Here is a 17394-nt window from a genome sequence, read left to right as displayed (position 1 = left end):
CCACACGAGGAAGGTTCTTTTTGAAAAGGAATTTTATAATAGAATTTATAAGCGTTGTTTCAGCGGTAGATTGGAAGGACGACATATAACAAAATAGGCAGCCTTTATTACATCAATCACAGTGTGAATCTACAGTTCAAATGGTTTTAAAAAATATCTCCATTTTTTTTAATTGGAAGGTTTCTACAGGTTCGAAAAGGTTTCATCAAGACCGGTTCCAATTTGAAACCAGGGTTGTGGTTTTGCTTATCTATGAATTTGATAAACAGGTGTCCTTTGCAAAATTGTGCTATCGCTAGAAACCGACAGTAATCATTTCAAATTGAGTCTACTATGATAAGCAGAACTACTGATAAACCGAACTCCAAAATAAGAACCCAGAACTGACAACGCCTAACCACATTCTGTGGTAACGCTACTCTGAAACCGCTACGTGTAACATGCCCTTAATACCGTATCATCCCGTCAAAATGGCGACTGGACGAAAAACTACGGTTGTGGTTTCTACTAATGACGCTATCATATACCACAACCAAAGCTGGTGAACCTAAAATCTATTTTAAAAAAATATCTGATATCTGACGTTTTGTTAATGCCTAAATATTACTTTGATTAATCTGGTAGACAGTTCACACATATGAGTACCTAGGGAGACGTGGTATTGGAGGCTTGAGCCGGCTATCAGTAAGTTTATTTTTATCTGCCGGCGAAATTGTTGTTTTGATGTACTGAGGTCGATTATGTTGATATGCGTGGGAGATTTGCGAATTTGTGTTTGGTTGCTTTGACTGTAAAACTTGAATTTAAAGCGGCGTAAGTTCCTGGATATTTTTAGTAAGGCGCTCGTTTAGTGCTGGTCCAGTTCACTTTGGCTGCGTGGAATTCTAGTAGTGGCTTTAGTTTGAAGTGAACATATTGTGAGCTACGTACGAAGATGGCTAATCCTAATCAAGAAATTAAATATACCAAGGTAAGTACGTGAAAAGTTACTACTAAATAACAAGATTCCAAAGACTAGGATAAGTCATTTGCAGATAAGTAAGTTTAAATCCGCTAGTAATCCCGGAGAGTAAAACGTGAACAATTTGAAGAGAGATGAATGATGTCCATGCACCAAAACGATATTTTTTTAAAGCACAATTTTGTACATAGTAAAATGCTTCCAGGGAGAAAATTTCTGGAGTATCTAGAAACATGAGAGCATTTACTGGAACGTTTCCACTGAGTTGGTAGGAATCTTGAACAACATTAGATAGAGATAAGCTGAAGAGAAAAGTAAGTTCTTAAGAACATCGATAGTATCATGGCAGCAAATGAGGATCGCTCCTTACACATATTTCTGTGGAAAGGCCATGCAAATCATTTGACACTTGAACTTTTACACTGGTCTGAATAAAATGGATTTTTGCGGCAATAATATGGTACGTTTCATAACTATGGACAACCTCTGATTTGGTTGTTGTAAACTTTTGTCTTAAGAATGAAAGAAACGCCAAGATTTTAATTAACATCTCTTTTATGTGATATTTTGGCCACATTTTAAGATTTTATTCAGAAATTATTGTTGTTGTTCTGTGATCTCATCAGGCAAATCTAAACTATGAAAAACACATTGGTTGTTGGTGCTACTTACTATGAAACGAAATCCTAATCCTCCTCCAAGGTGACTTTTTACAAGTGCAACCTTGGAACAGATAAGACATATTCCGCATCGTCCTCCACGCTTTCACATATAAGACAGGCACGTAATGGTGCTGAGGTTCGGAGACAAACGGGCTGCTGGCTTTACTACGGGATTGGGACTGTCGGCTCCTAAGGCCATTGAAGGCGAGGTGCAGCCCACGGCATCGTCATCTGAATCTGAAATGAAACTCCATATTTCTAAAATAAATTTGCACCATTGTAAAGCGGTGAACGCATTTATCAGTCGTCGGATCAATAGCTGCAATAATACCTCAGAAGAACCATGGGTTGTTGATGTTGAAATCACGTGTTTAAACGTCCAATATGCTTACATGTTGTATGCCAATGAAAGTGATAAATCTCGTTCCTGCATGGAGGTTTCAAAAGACCTTCAAGATATCTTCGTTAAAGGCCTATGTTACGGCGATACTAACGGTTAAACAGACTATAAAAAGCCAATAAGGAGACATGGAGATTCTTTAGGACTTCTTTTATTTCCCCTATGATGTAGATGACGCTCCCAGTAGAACATTCATCAGAGCTAACTAATAAGCCAAAAGTAAATGCAGGGTGGTAATAGCATTAGGTGGTGTGAATCCCCAGCATATATGCTGTGGAAGTTCCAATATCAACGCAAGAGAATCGAGAGTACTGGAGTAAGTTCCACCTAATTCGTGCCCTGAAGTCTGATTAAACCGCAAGCGGAACCAAAAGATTGGACTCCAGCATGCAAAGTAGTATCACTGGACCAAATGAACTGAGCATTAAACTGGTTACGTAGATTCAATTATGCTAGTCCGGATTCCTTCTGTAGTAATAGACAGAAAGGATGCCTGAAGTCTATATACTTGGAATATATACTGTCCTTGCCTAGCATACGCTTATATTCCAATTAATTGCTGTGATGTTAAGGTGATATTTACTCCTAAGCCAGGGAAACCCACCTATGCGGTCGCAAAAAGTTTTCCACCGATCAGTCTAACTTCCTTTCTAATAAAAGGACTGAAAAACTAGTAGATCACTCCATAAGGTATACATACTTCCCTAGATGGCCGTTTCACTATAGGCAGCATACCTTCTAGAAAGGCAAATCTACTTAGAATTCTATGAACTCAGAGTAAAAATCAAGGTGGCGATGTCCGATAAAGATTACGCCCTGCAATTAAGCAAGACAGCATGGGATCGATCCGCTGGTAATTAGTTGCATCCTTCACATGTGAGGGTGGAGAAACATCCATACATTGGTTGGACAGAAGACTATTGAAGCAGGATGTCTTAGGGGTTGCCCACAGAGAGGGGACCCCTCTCCTCTGTTATGGTTTCTGGTACTTTGCTATGACTCCTGGTAATGGACACTTTGCTATGGCTCCTGAACGACACAAAGGTCTTCGCACAACCACTTGCGGACAATCGGCAAACATTAAATAGTAACGCCATATTAAGGCAGTGGTGAAATTGTCACCGTGGGGTCGCGGAAACTTGGTCGAAAAAATAAAACAATGCTGATCTCGGTACTAGGGCACTCAAACATCGTTGGTAATCGGAAAACTGACGCCGACGGTCTGGATCCACAATGGTGGGGCTAGCACCAACTTTAGGCATCCGGCCATCCACGGTTAAGTCTACTTTGAATTAGGAATCGCAAGGACTCACGCCGCTGAATGCAGAAATTTTAACTTCTGCCGGCAGGTGAAAATTTTTGCGAAAGAACGTGGGAACGCCAGATCGGCATTTTTGTTATCACTCATGAAGTAGGAGATGAAAACTCTAGTAGGGCTTTAAAGGGGATACTGCTCAAAATAACACATGGAAACAATTTGATTGGCGGTCTCGGCTATATGCACGCACTGTGAGGAGGAGGTAAGTTGGTAAGTTGTTCTTTAGCAAAGAGTCTTTCGCATTCTCTGTCTCTGGAGAATGAGATCAGATTCAGCAAATCTTTTGAACGCCGTAGGCGGGATTCCATGGAATAGACGATCTCCGAGAATGCAATGGGCTTAACAACAGGCCTGAGTGCTTGGAGTTGCGGCTCCCCCCACTAAACCTCCTCCTCTTCAAATTTACCCAACTATTGGCCTATGATGACGATATCGACAGCATGGGAGGAACGACCCGGAACGTGCAAACTGCCTTCATCCAGATCAAGCAGGCGGCGCGAGATCTTGGGCTCCACTTCAATGAAGGCAAGACCAAATATATGGTGGCAACTTCAGCACCAAAAATCAACCAACCAACAACATCAAACCGCACTGCTCAAACCGGAAGAATAGAGATAAGAGGCAACAACTTTGAGCCTGTTGATAATTTCCCCTTTCTAGGGTCGAAAATCACAACCGATAACAGCTACGACGACGAAATCCGTGCACGGTTGTTGACAGCCAACAGAGCCTCTTTCAGCTGACAAGGACTGTTTCGCTCGAAGCGGCTCACCATAGGGTCATCTTGCCAGTCCTCATGTATTCCTCGGAGACTTGGGTTCTTAGCAAGAAAAATTGCGAATTCTTGGCCGCGTTCGAGAGAAGAATCTTCTAAAGAACGTTTGGCCCCCTACATGAGGATGGACGATTCCGTAACCTACATAACGACGAAATCTATGAGCGATACCATGACCGTCAGGTTGTGGATAAAATCCGGCTCAATTGGTTATGGTGGGCGGGTCACTTAATCCGTATGGATGAAGATGATCCAGCCCAAAAAGTCTATAAGGGCAATGTCTATGGTAGGCAAAGAAGACGAGGCAGACTGCCTGAGATAGAACGATGGCTTAGGTCAGGAGGCCAGATAAAGATCCGGTTGGATAAAGGAATCCTCGGTAATGAGTATTGAAGCACGAACAAGCCAAGAAGCAGATCAGTTTTTTTTTAAGAGGTGAAAATCTTCAAAAGACTAACCTCGGGGTTCACCATCCCTGAGAATGTAGGATTTTTACCCACTAAAGCCACTTTTCCCCAAGCTACGATTGAGCCTTCCCCATCCAACAACTTTCTTTGGTTTAATTTTTGTTGGGAGAAGACCCCGTGGTCCACTCCAGCACTTTGGTTGGCTTCGTTGAGGAGCTGGTTGTTTCTCAGTAGCTTATATCTTTAAGCATCATTTATGTTAGCAAGTTGTTCGGCTTTAATCTTTCCAATCGTCTCATTATATTAGCAACAACAGTCAATTTTCGGACTTCATTATTCTCATGTGAGCGTAGCCGGTGGCTGTGTTTAATTGCTTGGTCTTTGATGACTTCAATAACCTAATTGGTTATTGAAGAAGAACTTTCAGGATCCTAATTACGAACGAACTGGGGAGCGTCTACTATGCTTCTAAGCATAGCATTACTTTGAAAAGTTTATATGACTTTCAGGTTTGATTCTTTGGCACCACCCCAGAGCAGGATGCCCTACGTCCATTTGGGTCTTAGGATCTGCTTAAATATTAGCAGCTTGCTGTTGATGGTCAGCTAGGACTTCTTCCCCTATAGCCAGTATATATGGCTGTATCTGACATTTAGTTCGCCCTTCTTTCTTAGGATGTATCTTTTGCAGCTGAGTTTATCATCGTGTCATACCTAAATATTTAACCTCACTGGCCTGTGGCACATCTTGCCCTTTAGCTGGATTGTCTTTTTTGTTTATGTCTTTATTTTTGGTTCTTCCGTAGTTTTACCCGGGGTAAGGATAGCAGTGTCCCTATTATGGCTTCTTTACACGATTCGACTCTGCTTGGCTCCTTCCCTGGTTTGCGCACCATTATAACCTCGCCCACTTTCCATTGTTGAGGGACGTATTTTAACCTGAAAGCTGCAAAAGAAAAGCGCGGTGTCACCAGGGGAAATCTACTTTTGCTATGGAATAGTTACATGTCGATGAGCAAATTAAGAGATGTTTAGCAAAAAAGCATCATCCCATGTTTTTGGGTAAGATGGACAGATGATATTCCAGCTACACCAAGACAAACTACAAGTAGGGATTCTCAAGGATACAGTAAACTTAATGAAATCATAAGGTTTTTAGCCGAACTGGAAGACTAGTAAGCAATAACATTTTTAGATTAACAATTCCGAGAAAAGGAGCTTTATTCATCGTTCAGTCACTACCCCGATAAATGAGCCCAGATGTGAACATAAGAAAAAAAGTGGTATCTACAAAATCGCATGCCCGAAATGGCAAAAGGTATATGTACATGTATTGAATAGTATCATTGAATGGGTTAATAATACAATAATACAGACTCCCGGTCAAGGCAAATATTTGGTAACAAATAAACCATGGCAAGATATAGTGGAGTCTGTCGTAGTTTTTTTATTCGTACACCGAGGCGGACAATCTTAGAAAGACACGTCCGCTCCAACTCAGGCGTGCGAACGTCGGAGCTAGAGTAAGCACGGGATTCACACCCACTAAGAATCACCCCCAGTCACCGCGGTTATATTCTCTGGGTTCCAACCCCTTCACAGTGCTTGCTTCATTGCCAACTTTGGGCTGTAAGAAAACACATGCTCTGGATTCTCCGCTGGGTTATGTGCTAGTTGGTCTCCCCATCTTTCCACTCAATACATACCCTAATGTTCGGAATGAGCCTATGCGTTCCGCGATTCATGCATCCACTCATCCCTTCTGGGTTGTCAGAGATCATGTCACTCTGAACTAGCTGCATCTCTACGTTTTGAGTGCCTCTTGATAAGTCTTGCATGGTATATCATACTCATTTCGCCAGAATGTCGACCGCCACTACCAGTACTGCCTCATCTGATATGATCATGAGAGCGCTGCAAACCCTAAAAGTCATCAGGGGTAAACCAAATTTAAATACTTCCTTCTCTGAGAGATGGAGTTTGTTGTATACTTCTACCTACTCTAATTTTCTGTGTTTTGTAACAACACCTGCAGCCAGATTATTGACAAAGCCGACATTCGTAGCTTCTCCTGGGACGGGAAGACGATGCATCCATTATAGATAATATTCCGGAGCAGGGAACCCAATATCAAGCTCTGTGATGGCGGAGCACTCTTTGGGACTCCCATTGGTTCTGCACTAGGCGACCAGGCTCGCCAAATATCCAGCAACACCTATGCTAACGCACCTTTAATTCGGTTCCATTTGACGGGGTTAAAGGCATTTTCGACATCCAATGCCAACACGGCACAGCAGCGCTTTTTTGTCCAATTCACCACCATCTACCGTGGAGTGAAGGTACTGAAACCCACACTGGCACTCTGGCTACTTATTGTTGCTTTCCATGATGGGTAGCAGTCTGTTGTAGATGATTTTCTCCATTATCTTCCCCATCGTATCTCATAGGTAGGTGATTGATCTCCGGGTGGTTTATTGGGCTTGTAAGCAACACCAACTTTTTTTCTCCACAGAGCAGGTGTTAGGGAAGAAGTAGGGCCTAGTTTGCTGCTCCCTTCGGGATGCCTTCCAAACCTGGGGCCTTGTTGTCGCCGATTCCATATTACATATTTTAAATATTTCCTGCGGCTCCTCCTCGATTACTCGAGGCATCAAGCACTCGTTGAGCTGAAACATCGTTTGCATTTCACTGCTTTGATGGTGAGGAAACAGAGTGTCAATAATATTAGTCACCTGTAGGCCCAACTCCAAGGGTTTATATCGGCATGGTCACACAATTCTTTAAAAGAGTTCTTTTCGTTCCTCTTCTTCACCGTCGCTACTAGGTTTCCCTTAAGTCGCAAAACTTTCCAGTGCAGAGCTAGTGACTACGGCGAAGTCTCCCCAGATTTTCTTCGTAATTCATCGATTCGTTGATATTGAGTCACGATAACAAATTCCTCTGCCTCCAGTGAGATTTGAACCGTGACCTTCCGCTACGGCAGCCCAGCAATCTAACCACTTGAGCCATCCGGACATCCCAGATATTTATCTGAAAAGTTTTTACGATGGGTCTTCTTTTCGTATTTATCATTTCACCTCTTTCGGATTTGGTTTTGGATGATGGATCTGACACCTGTGGTTAGGCTAACTGGTTTGTCATGGCTTGGAGGCAGGACACGATTACATAGAAAAGTGTTCTGACTCTGCTTTTCTGTTCTTAACGTAGGTCCGACTGGGTAGATAATTGAGAGGAGCAGATGCTATGAGCGCCTTGCAAGCAGAAAGCGATCCGTAATATTCATTATCCCTTTGCTATTCTGACAGACTGCTACCGCATCCGTGTTAACCATCAAACATCGTAGTACAGGCTTTGGTTACCAATATCTTGGAAATATTTACTTAATTTAATTTAATTAAATTAAACTAAATTTGGAGTAAATATGGGGACATTTGTCCGCTTCTAGTCAGTTAGAGAATGTATTGAATCTGTAAGTCATAGATAGTCCATTATCATCAAGACGGTTGTGTTTAATGGATTTAAAGGAAAGTTCGCATTTGACCAGCGGCCGTAACGTGGATGGATGGATGGTCTGTCAGTTTTGATTGTTCAGGCTGTCGGTGAATCTGAGGAACCAGACCGAGACATACGGCCTTAGTTTATTGCTCGTCACTATATCTGCAAGGAGGCACAGGTCCGCCCTTTCCTAAGATCTTTATTTCTTTTTCGAATCGACTTCAATTTGACGGAAGGCCCAGGTCAAACCAAACCTGATTTAATGCTTCCGATAAAACTGATGTGGAGATATCGAGCTCTGCCTATTGCTGTTTCTAGAACAGTGCTAGTTTTCTATTGATTATATATAGAGAATGTCCTTCTTCGGCCTGTTTTTGTGTTTCCCTTTTATTTGCAAATTTGTTTTCCCTTTTTTTGCCGGGGTCACCCGGTGATGCCATAAAAATAGTTCCTGACGAATAACGATAGTTTAGTGATGCGGGTAAATAGCAACGATGAAACTCCTGCTTCTGACTGACTGACTAGCTAGTTCAGTGCGTGTTTGGATATCCCCTCCGTGAGAAAGGCTGTAAAAAATTCACGTGATTTCCACTCCACTACAAAGCAAGTCCGCTCATGTAGGATTCGAAAGTTAGTGAAAGTATGAAGAACTACAAAATAGGTGGTGTGAAATCGGCATGAGAAGAGATGGATTGCGCAATCTTATTTCTGCAAATATAATCCTGTCGGGTAATAAATGGAAATCTTATAGAAGAGCTGTCTAGGACTGATGTTAATGAGATAATACTTGAACCTTTGAAGAGTAAGGGAGGATCAAAGTATACCGGTCCGAAAGATGGTAACGGGCTGAAGTACCAGAAATATGAATCTAGGCATTTCTGCGGTTTTGGCGCCTTCACAATTGATTCCCCCCAAAACTCATTATAGAGAGGGACCCAATAAATCATATTCGAAGATATTGGCCTGTTATTTCTTCTATGCATACGAAGAACTGACAAAAACCTTTACTTGTATGTCTGTCCCGAACAATAGCATCTAATCAGATTTCAAAAATGTATGCTAGTAGTTTGATCCCTTATCAATCTAACACAATCTAAAACAATTATGCTGCTAATTATAGGTATGAGCTACCTCGTAACAAACTGTGTTTTATCATCAACTCTGTAATATAATTGAATACCTCTTATCGGTCAAGTTCACCATCAGATACTTTATATTCGTACACATCTGGATTTGGATGGGAAGTAAATACAGAATATCTTGTGGCTATTTTGGCAATCTGCCAACAATTTTGCGCATATTATTTAGTATTTTGAATGAAGAAATTTGTAAATATTCATTATCTGAACTAGAATGTCTGATAGGCCTTTGTGGTCAGTGGTCAAAATAGGTAATATAATTTATGAAAGATTAAATTCGTATTAAAATTTCGCAGAAATTATCGCGTTGTTAACAATAACTGAATAACATTGTAACAAATGTTTGATGAAATAATATCAGGGGTCTGGTGTCAAGATCAGAAAGTCAATTTCATTTTTTTTATATTTAAATGGAAGATCTATCTGCGCTTTCATTTCATAAATCATTGAATATTAAGCAATGACGATCTTTATTATTAGAATCTTGAAATTTCACAATCCCCACATTGGCATTCTTCCAACTTATACTGCAATTTGCATATGGAAACAAACAGAAAATTGCATATTCTGTCATATAATACTAGGAAAATATATTTCTGGAAATAGATAGCATAGATAGATACATAGTTTTAACCAAGGCTGATTCTTTTGATTTGGATCGATTGGTGAAAACATGCAGGTCGAGCAAAGGGGAAGCGCTAACTCGACAGCAATTCTTGACTAAGTAACTATCAACTCATAATGGGAGGGAGAATGGTCTTTAATGACCCTCAAAAGCTAGAATCTGCCAAACGAAGAAACAAATTGTGTAGCCTCCAAATTAGAGAATCAGATTATGAATCAGACAGGCTGTCCTTAAGATTAAACCTTCTGGCACCATAGAAAGATTTAAGGCCCAAACCACAAAAAACTGGAAATAATTTAAAAGCGACTTAATACAGACTAGGTCCAAAGACTTATAAGCTGCTTCTGCTAGTATATTTGCCGTCTTTGTGTTTCCTGAAGCCTCCTACCATTTATACAAATAAAGTACTGCAGATATCAACCGTAGATGGGATCTCATCTAAGTTCTTGTCCTGGATAGAAATCGCAAGCATTGTAAATTTTTATTATGTTTTACATGAGATCCTACTTTTAATTCTTCCGAAATGACATTGACATTTTCCTTTAGGTCCTTAAGATCTGGATTAGCTCTCACTTTTTGCCAAGTCGATCTATAGGTTCAATCTTTATCCAACTATCACATTTTTTTCTCTCAAGCGTCTGTTCATTTGTGGGTGCTTGGACCCGCATTAAGTATACTACTCTCCCCTTTACAGAGCATTCGGCACCCTTTTTTCATTTCAACGACGCGATTTTTTTAATGAAGTTTCCCTGAAGGTTCCCTTCCTTTTATCGCACTGTTTTGCCTGTCCACGCGCCGTCTGGCATTAGTGGCATCCTTTTCTACCGTGGAATGATGTACGCTATTTAAACATTCCCTTTTCTAAGTCTAAGTGTATTACCAAATGTAACGGTGCTTAATTTATCAGCCACCGATTTGAGGGATATCGAGGACCGGTAGCTTGCTTTCCTAATCTTTCGAGGTGATTTTCGAAATTTAGCTGGTGATCTAATATCAAACCAGGATATCTGATGCATGACTCTATTATATGTATATGCATTTTACCTCTCCAGGATTTCCTTCATTTTGCAACTATAGGCTACGACATCCTCTGCCTAGTGATCATTACTTCGTCCAGTACTAAATAGGTGATCTCAGGAGTCTTGCTTTCTCAAAGGTTCGCTATGGCCGCTCTTTCCACGACTCTGTTGGAATCTTCTTCTCTCCAGTTGAGCTTCGATGGTTGGCCTGATTTGTACATTTCATCACGTTCTTAGCGGCCTGTTGGTGTTATTCCTACACCTTGGCAAAGAAGCAGACTCAACTGATGCTATTGCTGATTTTTCTAAGTCCCTAATGGTGCGAAATTTCCCTTACATAGTTGCAGAAACCTGTCCTCATCTAGCATATTGTCCGACAGGACTTTATGGTTATTCGACTGCATGATCCTTCCCTTTCAGCGCCTCATTTAGTCTTCCTTCTTCATCCTCGAAATTGGGGTAATGGAATGGTATTCTGGGTTCCCCAGCGTACTGCCGTATCTAGAGTAATTCAGAGAATCATCCAATCTAAAGCCCTGCAAGCACTTTGTGCAACAGACTTCAGTCGTGTAAGAAACAATGTGGGGTAGAAGTTTGCTTCCTGCTGACCACGCCAGATCCAATCCCTCTTATTAGGGATGAGTCGTTGAAACAGCCCAGAGAAATGTGTCGTAAAAGCATACTTTTCTTCTGATCCCCTTTTAACGATATAATAGATGCATTTCCCAGTAAAGTAAGTTGATTGAAACTCAATTTAGCGCTGGCTACTGCCTTTGTAGATGGCTTTTCGTTCTAGAAATTTTAGTCATGACCACTTCCGCCTTTTTATCCGCTAAGATCATACCATCCTTTTTAAAGGTAGATCTTTTCCTTTGATAATTTCGCTGCGTATACTTCGAGAGAGTCCCATCATGCATCCATTTCCATTATTCACTCTCTCTCTCTCTCTGAACGCATCGCCCATCCCGAACTCGAGAGACATCCTTCAAACTTAATTCTTGAGCAGCGTAGTCAAGTACCTAGAAATTCCTTTTGCAGCCAAGGCAATTTTTTTCGTTTGCAATTTGCGGAGATGAATGTAAGCGCTAATGTGGTACATCGCTTACCAGAATTGACTATGTTTCTTGTTCTTCTTTGTAGCATTCATCGTGGAGTGGGTATGACGAAAATAATTCCCGTCGGAGAGGGAAACACTGTTTTTAATGGTGGCTGTCAATATATAAAATGTGCATCTTGTGGATGACCCCCTGCATCATTCTTTCGCGATGCGATATTAGGTCTCTTAGTGGCTAATAAGGTTTGGATGAAGATAGCAATTTCTGTTTTCTCAGCTGTGCTTCGAAGTTATTCACGAATAGGTAGGTTTTAGTAGTCACCACTGCCTTCAGAGGACAATATAAACAGAATACCTGGTTCGTAGCTTTATTATTACGATCTTGGAACGCAGACCATAGGACCTTTGGAATTTTGAAATCCTCCTCATAACTTATCTGCTCCTTATAGCTCCAAGCTTCCAAGCCACCTGATTGGTGTTTATATGCGTCCTCTCATACGAAACTTTCCCGCCATCAACATGGCAATTTGGCTACTCCACTTAATAATTGGGTCACTCGCTAGGAAGCAATGCCTTTCTGGGTGTGGCGCTTGGGTTACATACCAGGGAATCTGACAGACTCTACGTAGGAGTGGAATATCGACGATGAAGACAGTGGAAAACGCTTCCTTCTCAAAAGTTTTCGCAGTCTAACTGGGCAGCTCGCTGACACACTGTAGGCACTTTTTTAATCTCTCAAATCGTTTGGTGATCACTGTGGCTAAAGCCCACATGGAATTGCTTTATGCCGGTCTTTTATCGCCGAGTCGATTAGCAGAAAAACCATGGTTTCGCAAATGTTCTCTTTGGTAATGATCTCATCGATATATCATGCTTTCTAGCTATTGTGTTTGCATCCCAGATTTTTCTACTTGAATTAAGGTTCGTGGTTTTACCATGAGACTAAGTTCCAATATGGTATCGTTTTCTCCTCGAGTATGGTATCTTTCCCCCCCCCCCCCCCCGTTTTTAATTTGGATATCAATTGAAATATACGTAAGGGAGTTAACGCTATTTTAGGGGGTGAGCTGATGAGGGGCAAGGGAGAAGCGATAAAGGTGGAGCAAATTGAACTACATCTTACTTTCCCATTGTCTGAATTCTTTTCGCTTGGCATTCCTTGAAAGATGGCTTCAGGGAGCCAATCCGGAAAACGAAACTCAGCTTCACTCTATTTATATAAAATATATTAGGTGAGAATAAAGGGGCCACAATTCCAAGTATTCAAGCCTGAACTCATGCTGATTTCGTTTTTTTTTTCCAAAACTCTGCGGTCCTCAATCCTAAGTCCAGAAAGGAATATCTGGCGGGGTTTGAAGCCTCACTGGGTCGAACAATTCTGGTCGCGCATTCGCAGCTTCCGCAATTTCAGGCAGCTACCTGCTCCTTTCATTAAATTTTCTGATTCCTCTTCTAACTCTTCCCAAATATCTTGTGATTTATTCAGCCACTACTTTTCCTCAGTCTACCTTTTTTTCCTCCCTCTTCTTCTCTCCCACGAGTAGATGTAGCCTGCCTCATATCTCCTGCCACGTCTTTCCTTACTTCTTTCCTTGTCGAGTACCTCATTGGCAATCTTGACCCCAGCGTTGGTTAAGTCTTTCCAACCTCTTTTTGATTAAAACTGGTCAGTCCATTTCTCCTCTCCATTATTTTCACCAAGAGCCTCGAAGAGAACCATTTCCCTAGCCTGTGGAAAGAGGCTCTCACCACTCCCATTCACAAAAGTGTTAATCGCACTATTGCTGAGAATTATCATCCTATTTCGCGCCTCTCCTTCTGACTTTGTTTAATGTTGGTCCACTTCCTCCAATCTGCTCGACTTCCCCAACCTTGTTACCAAAGTTTTAAAATCACGGCAGGAGGTGCATGCTATTTACAGCAATTTTGCTAATACTTTCGACACTGTAAATCAGAAGATTCTTTGCCCAAACTCATCTCTCTCAGCATGCCCATATTACTTGTAACATGGCTTACTTCTTATATTTCCAACCAATTCTGCCGCGTCTCTTTTGATGGCTGCACCTCCCATTCCTTTTCCTTCTTCTCTGGTGTCTCACAAGGCTCTATTCCGAGTTCTTTATTATTTTTATTTTTTATCAACGACCTTTCCTGCTTCCTTGCTTGTCCCTGCTTGCTTTATGCCAACGACCTTAAGCTGTTTTCCGCTATGTCATCGATATGAATTATGTCTCCCTTCTACCAAACTAATACAATTTAATAAGCTTCATTTCGACACTCCCTACCTCTAAGCCACCAATGAAACTGTAAAATTGTCGAGCTATGTTCTCCGCTCCTTCTCTGATTTTAACTCCATCCACTCTCCTTAACTCGTCTACTCGAAGTCTACTCGAATATCGCTCTGGTCCCCCTACCATGACAGTGATTGTCTAGCTCTTATCAACCTGAGTGTCTCCCAGGGGCAAGGAGTATCTTCGTTGGAGCCCGAGAAGGTTGAAAACGGCATATGAAATCTAGGATCATCTTTTCCAATTTTCTATTTTACTACATACATTCGAGAAAGATTTACTCTCCGTTAAGAATCCTACTATGGTTTTCATGCTCCTTTTTTGAGAGACCGCTTTTCCGACCTAAGAAATATCGATTTAAGCGTATCACTCAAAACGCCACTCCAAAAAGTAATGTTGTTTAAACAGCCAAAAATTGTAAGAATTTGTAGATTCAAATAAGTTTCTAGAACGATTGTTTTATGAACTTCTATCTTTTTTCTCAATTTTAGATTTTCATCAACAATGAATTCGTGGATTCTGTATCAGGCAAGACCTTCCCTACCATCAACCCTGCGACCAAAAAGAAAATAGCTGACATCGCGGAAGGAGATAAAGTAAGTGATCCTGTAAAACTATACTAGAGTATAGTTACTTTGGAGAGGATTTAACTTCAACTCTTAACTCTCATTATTTTATAGGCTGACGTTGATCTAGCTGTTGCTGCTGCTAAAGCCGCATTTGCCAGAGGATCAGAATGGCGGAAACTAGACCCACCCGCACGTGGAAAACTCATTTTAAAGTAATATCCAATCACCAGTTACTCACATAGAATTCGCTCAAATAATTCCCATCTGAAATCTTTAGGTTTGCGGAATTGCTTCAACGTGACGCAACCATCCTTGCCAATCTCGAATCCTTAGATAATGGAAAACCTTTCGGTGACTCTGTATTTGATATTACATGCGCTGTGGAAACATTCGAATACTATGCAGGATGGTGCGACAAATACTTCGGTGAAACAGTACCAGCCCCTGGAACTATGGTGTCATTTACTCGTAAAGAACCTGTTGGTGTTGTTGGACAAATTATTCCATGGAATTATCCTATTTTGATGCTTGCTTGGAAGTGGGCCCCAGCACTTGCAGCAGGTAACTTTAGAAATTTCATTTACGATATGTATTCAGTTTCCTGTAAGGCGTCGTATGTCCTTAGAGTAATAGTTCTATTCTGCCCTTTCAGGTTGCACAATTGTCCTAAAGCCGGCCGAGCAAACCCCACTTACAGCTCTTTATTGTGCGGCTTTGACCAAGGAAGCTGGTTTCCCTGCGGGCGTTATAAACGTTGTTCCTGGTTATGGACCAACAGCTGGAGCGGCTATTTCAAATCACATGGAGATTCAGAAGATTGCATTCACAGGATCGGTTCCAGTTGGTAAAATTATCATGCAAGCAGCGGCCACATCAAATTTGAAGAGAGTCACTTTGGAATTAGGCGGAAAGAGTCCTTTGGTCATTTGTGACGATGCTGATTGTAAGTACTTTCCTAGTAACTATTTTTAATTTTTAGGTTGGTCATATGACCTACCCGTAGCAAGGGTGGTTAGTAAAATTCCTTACCCTTGGTTCTAACCACCTTCGTCAGTTTTCTTCGTCACAATTGTGATTCAAGCTAGTAAACTAGAATTGCAAACCTAATTCCTCCGATTATACACATTTGTTACAGTGGACGAAGCCGTCAAGATTGCTCATAACGCCATATTCGCCAACCATGGTCAAAACTGCTGTGCTGGTAGCCGGACCTTTGTACAAGAAAATATTTACGATGCATTTGTGGCAAAAGCTTCGGCTATGGCTAAAGCCCGAAAAGTCGGTAACCCATTCGAAGATGGAATCGAGCAAGGACCTCAAGTTGATGATGAAATGTACAACAAAGTTTTGGGATACATCGAAAGCGCAAAACAAGAGGGTGCGAAGCTTGAAGCTGGCGGAAAGGCTATTGGAAGTGCTGGGTATTTCATCGAACCGACTGTGTTCTCCAATGTTACTGATAACATGAAAATCGCCCGTGAAGAAGTGAGTGAAACAATCTCTTATTCAATAATCCTCAATTCTCATCTAACTTCTTAATTAAATTTTCAGATATTCGGTCCGGTGCAGTCAATCTTCAAATTCAAAACTTTGGATGAAGCTATCGAAAGGGCCAATAATACAATTTACGGATTGGCAGCAGGCATAGTTACGAAGGATATCAACAAAGCCCTTACTTTTGCCCAATCTGTAAACGGAGGATCTGTCTGGGTTAACTGCTACGATTTCGTCATTCCACAAGTTCCGTTTGGAGGTTTCAATCAATCTGGTATCGGTCGCGAACTGGGAAAAGATGGTTTGGAACAATACCTGGAAACAAAAACTATCACTATTAACCTTACATCACCAACAAACTAGTATGGATGAAGCAAGAAAATAAACATTTTTTGAGCATGTGTGCTATCCCGATTTTCCATTTTATAAGTAGAATAAAAGGGGAAATTACAACGTTTCCCATTGGAGGCCGAAATATTTAGTGAGACTTACCACAGTTTGCGTACTTGAAATGTGAAGACATTTCAAGCCAATGAAGTCACAATTGTGACCTCCCTCAAGTTTCCTATGATGGGCTCCCGAATCCAAAGCTTTCATGCCGGCTTTTCCTGTAACTCATGAGCCTGCGAACACATCTTTGGCAAAGACTTCGGCACCAGATCATGTTGATGTACGAGAATCCCTGAAGTTGCAATGTCCCTGATCGGTGATCACCCCTTCGACGAATGTACGTGACGCAGGTATGTATCTCCAACGTACTATTTATTCGACAATTACCTCACTGTCTCCAGTGCTCCTTCTATCTCAATGACAGTGTACCATCGAAGGCTAAAATCTAAATATCGCACACCCTCTGTTACGATTGGTTGTCAATGATATGGTCCAAGTATCATAACATATACACTCTTTTGATGCTCAATGATAATCCAGCGCGTTCCCTACTTGAAATGAAAGTCTCCTTGAATAGTGGAAAGGTGTCCAAGCGTATGATTTTTATTCAGGGACACTATTATCTGAAGTGCCTTTCGGAGCCCAAAAATTGCGATCATAAACTAATAGAATGGCCACTTTCGAAAAGCGAGTGCCAACTAAAAATGTCCTTAGACAACTTATCATCGGTATTGGGCAGAATGAATGCTCATGAGTGACAACGCGTTAATGGGTTTCATATGGCGACTATTACGGACAA

At 41.3% G+C, this 17394-nt stretch overlaps 1 protein-coding gene across 1 annotated transcript; it reads left to right on the top strand.

Annotated features, from left to right (window-relative positions):
• The first annotated feature begins 633 nt into the window (after positions 1-633).
• LOC119659862 (retinal dehydrogenase 2-like) lies at positions 634-16613 on the top strand. The gene is made up of 7 exons (XM_038068170.1): positions 634-970; positions 14634-14738; positions 14823-14923; positions 14989-15272; positions 15364-15654; positions 15847-16196; positions 16263-16613. Exons 1-7 carry the CDS (start codon positions 935-937, stop codon positions 16566-16568), a joined length of 1473 nt encoding a protein of 490 aa, XP_037924098.1. The 5' UTR covers positions 634-934; the 3' UTR covers positions 16569-16613.
• The last annotated feature ends 781 nt before the right edge of the window (positions 16614-17394 follow it).

This window comes from Hermetia illucens, chromosome 6 (genome assembly GCF_905115235.1).
Source record: "Hermetia illucens chromosome 6, iHerIll2.2.curated.20191125, whole genome shotgun sequence".
Classification (NCBI taxonomy): Eukaryota; Metazoa; Arthropoda; class Insecta; order Diptera; family Stratiomyidae; genus Hermetia; species Hermetia illucens.
This window is presented reverse-complemented; position numbering and strand designations above follow the sequence as displayed.